The sequence below is a fragment of the Fragaria vesca genome, unplaced genomic scaffold (assembly GCF_000184155.1).
Source record: "Fragaria vesca subsp. vesca unplaced genomic scaffold, FraVesHawaii_1.0 scf0510796, whole genome shotgun sequence".
NCBI classification, from domain to species: Eukaryota; Viridiplantae; Streptophyta; class Magnoliopsida; order Rosales; family Rosaceae; genus Fragaria; species Fragaria vesca.
In genome coordinates this window covers 1-1173 of record NW_004441267.1, presented here as the reverse complement: position 1 = coordinate 1173, position 1173 = coordinate 1, and the positions used below count along the sequence as shown (strand labels likewise).

The following is a 1173-nucleotide window of genomic DNA, read 5'->3' as shown; positions in this document are numbered from 1 at the left end:
CTTGGTTCGGGCCGAAGAAGCAATGTCACTCGATCATTATCAAACTGACTGCAATCTTTTTCTGTCCGGGAGGATCCCACCGGCGCGCCTTCTACTTCTAATAGGCCATGAACTAGATCAGAATCATTCTCAACGAGTCCATAAGAAGTAATCCCGTTTTTTTCATCGGGTCCGGGTAGAGACCAAAGGTCTTGAGCGACCGATCCGGCAGAACAACTCAAAAGNTAAAGAAGTATCGTTAATTTCTTCATGCTCGTTCCAAGTTCGAAGTACCATTTGTACAAATAAGAACCCCCCTGTTACATGATTTCTTCTTCATATAGATAGATATAGGATCTATGGAGCAATTACTTAGAAGTACATTTTGTGCAACGGCCCTTCCTATCTGATAGAAAAGGATCCCATGATCCTGAACCGATCTTACTTGGGATCGCAAATCCCAAGTTCGTCTATGAAGAGCAGATCTAATTATATTAGTGTCTATAATTGATTTCTTCTGTGTAATACTAATCGATAGGGCCTCATCAGTAAGTGCTACAAGATCTCGTACATTGGAACCCATGGTTATGGACCCGAATCCATTAGTATAGAACATTTTCTTTTCCAAGTGAAATCCCCTAGTATATGAAAGAGTGAAAAAGTGCTTTCGTTGTTGTGGAATAAGAAGCCTTCGTATCTTAATGCATAGTATTTAATTTATTCGGAGCTATTAGAGCGGGATCCACTTTTTGGGGAATATGAGTCGAAGCAATAACAAGAATATTTCTAGTGGAACATCTTTCACAATCCCTGGAGAGATAGTTCACTAATAAACCGAGGGATAAGTAATTCGACTCATTCACATCCAGATCATGAATGTTTGGAATCCATATTATGCAAGGAGACATTGCTTTTGCTAATTCGAATTGAAGGGTGATATAAAATAGGTCTATTTCCGGCATCATATCCATAGTTAGCGCATTCATCATAGTTAGAAGCTCCAGCTCCGTATCAAGGTCACGGCCGATATCGTCACTATCATCAATATCGTCACTATCATCAACAAGAAAACCCTTGGGCTTGTTATCCAGGAACTTGTTCAGAAATACTGTAATGAAAGGAACATAGGAGTTTGTCGCTAGGTATTTGACCAAATAGGATCGTCCAGTTCCTATAGAACCTATCACTAAAATA

The 1173-nt window shown here is 39.7% G+C and overlaps 1 protein-coding gene across 1 annotated transcript; it reads right to left on the bottom strand.

Moving 5' to 3' along the window:
• Positions 1 to 677: 677 nt before the first annotated feature.
• LOC101296732 (protein ycf2 A-like) lies at positions 678 to 1087 on the bottom strand (the record flags this gene model as incomplete). Its single annotated transcript, XM_004309268.1, has 1 exon — positions 678 to 1087. A coding segment is annotated over one exon (410 nt), but the record flags the coding sequence as incomplete, so codon positions are not given.
• Between the last annotated feature and the right edge of the window lie 86 nt (positions 1088 to 1173).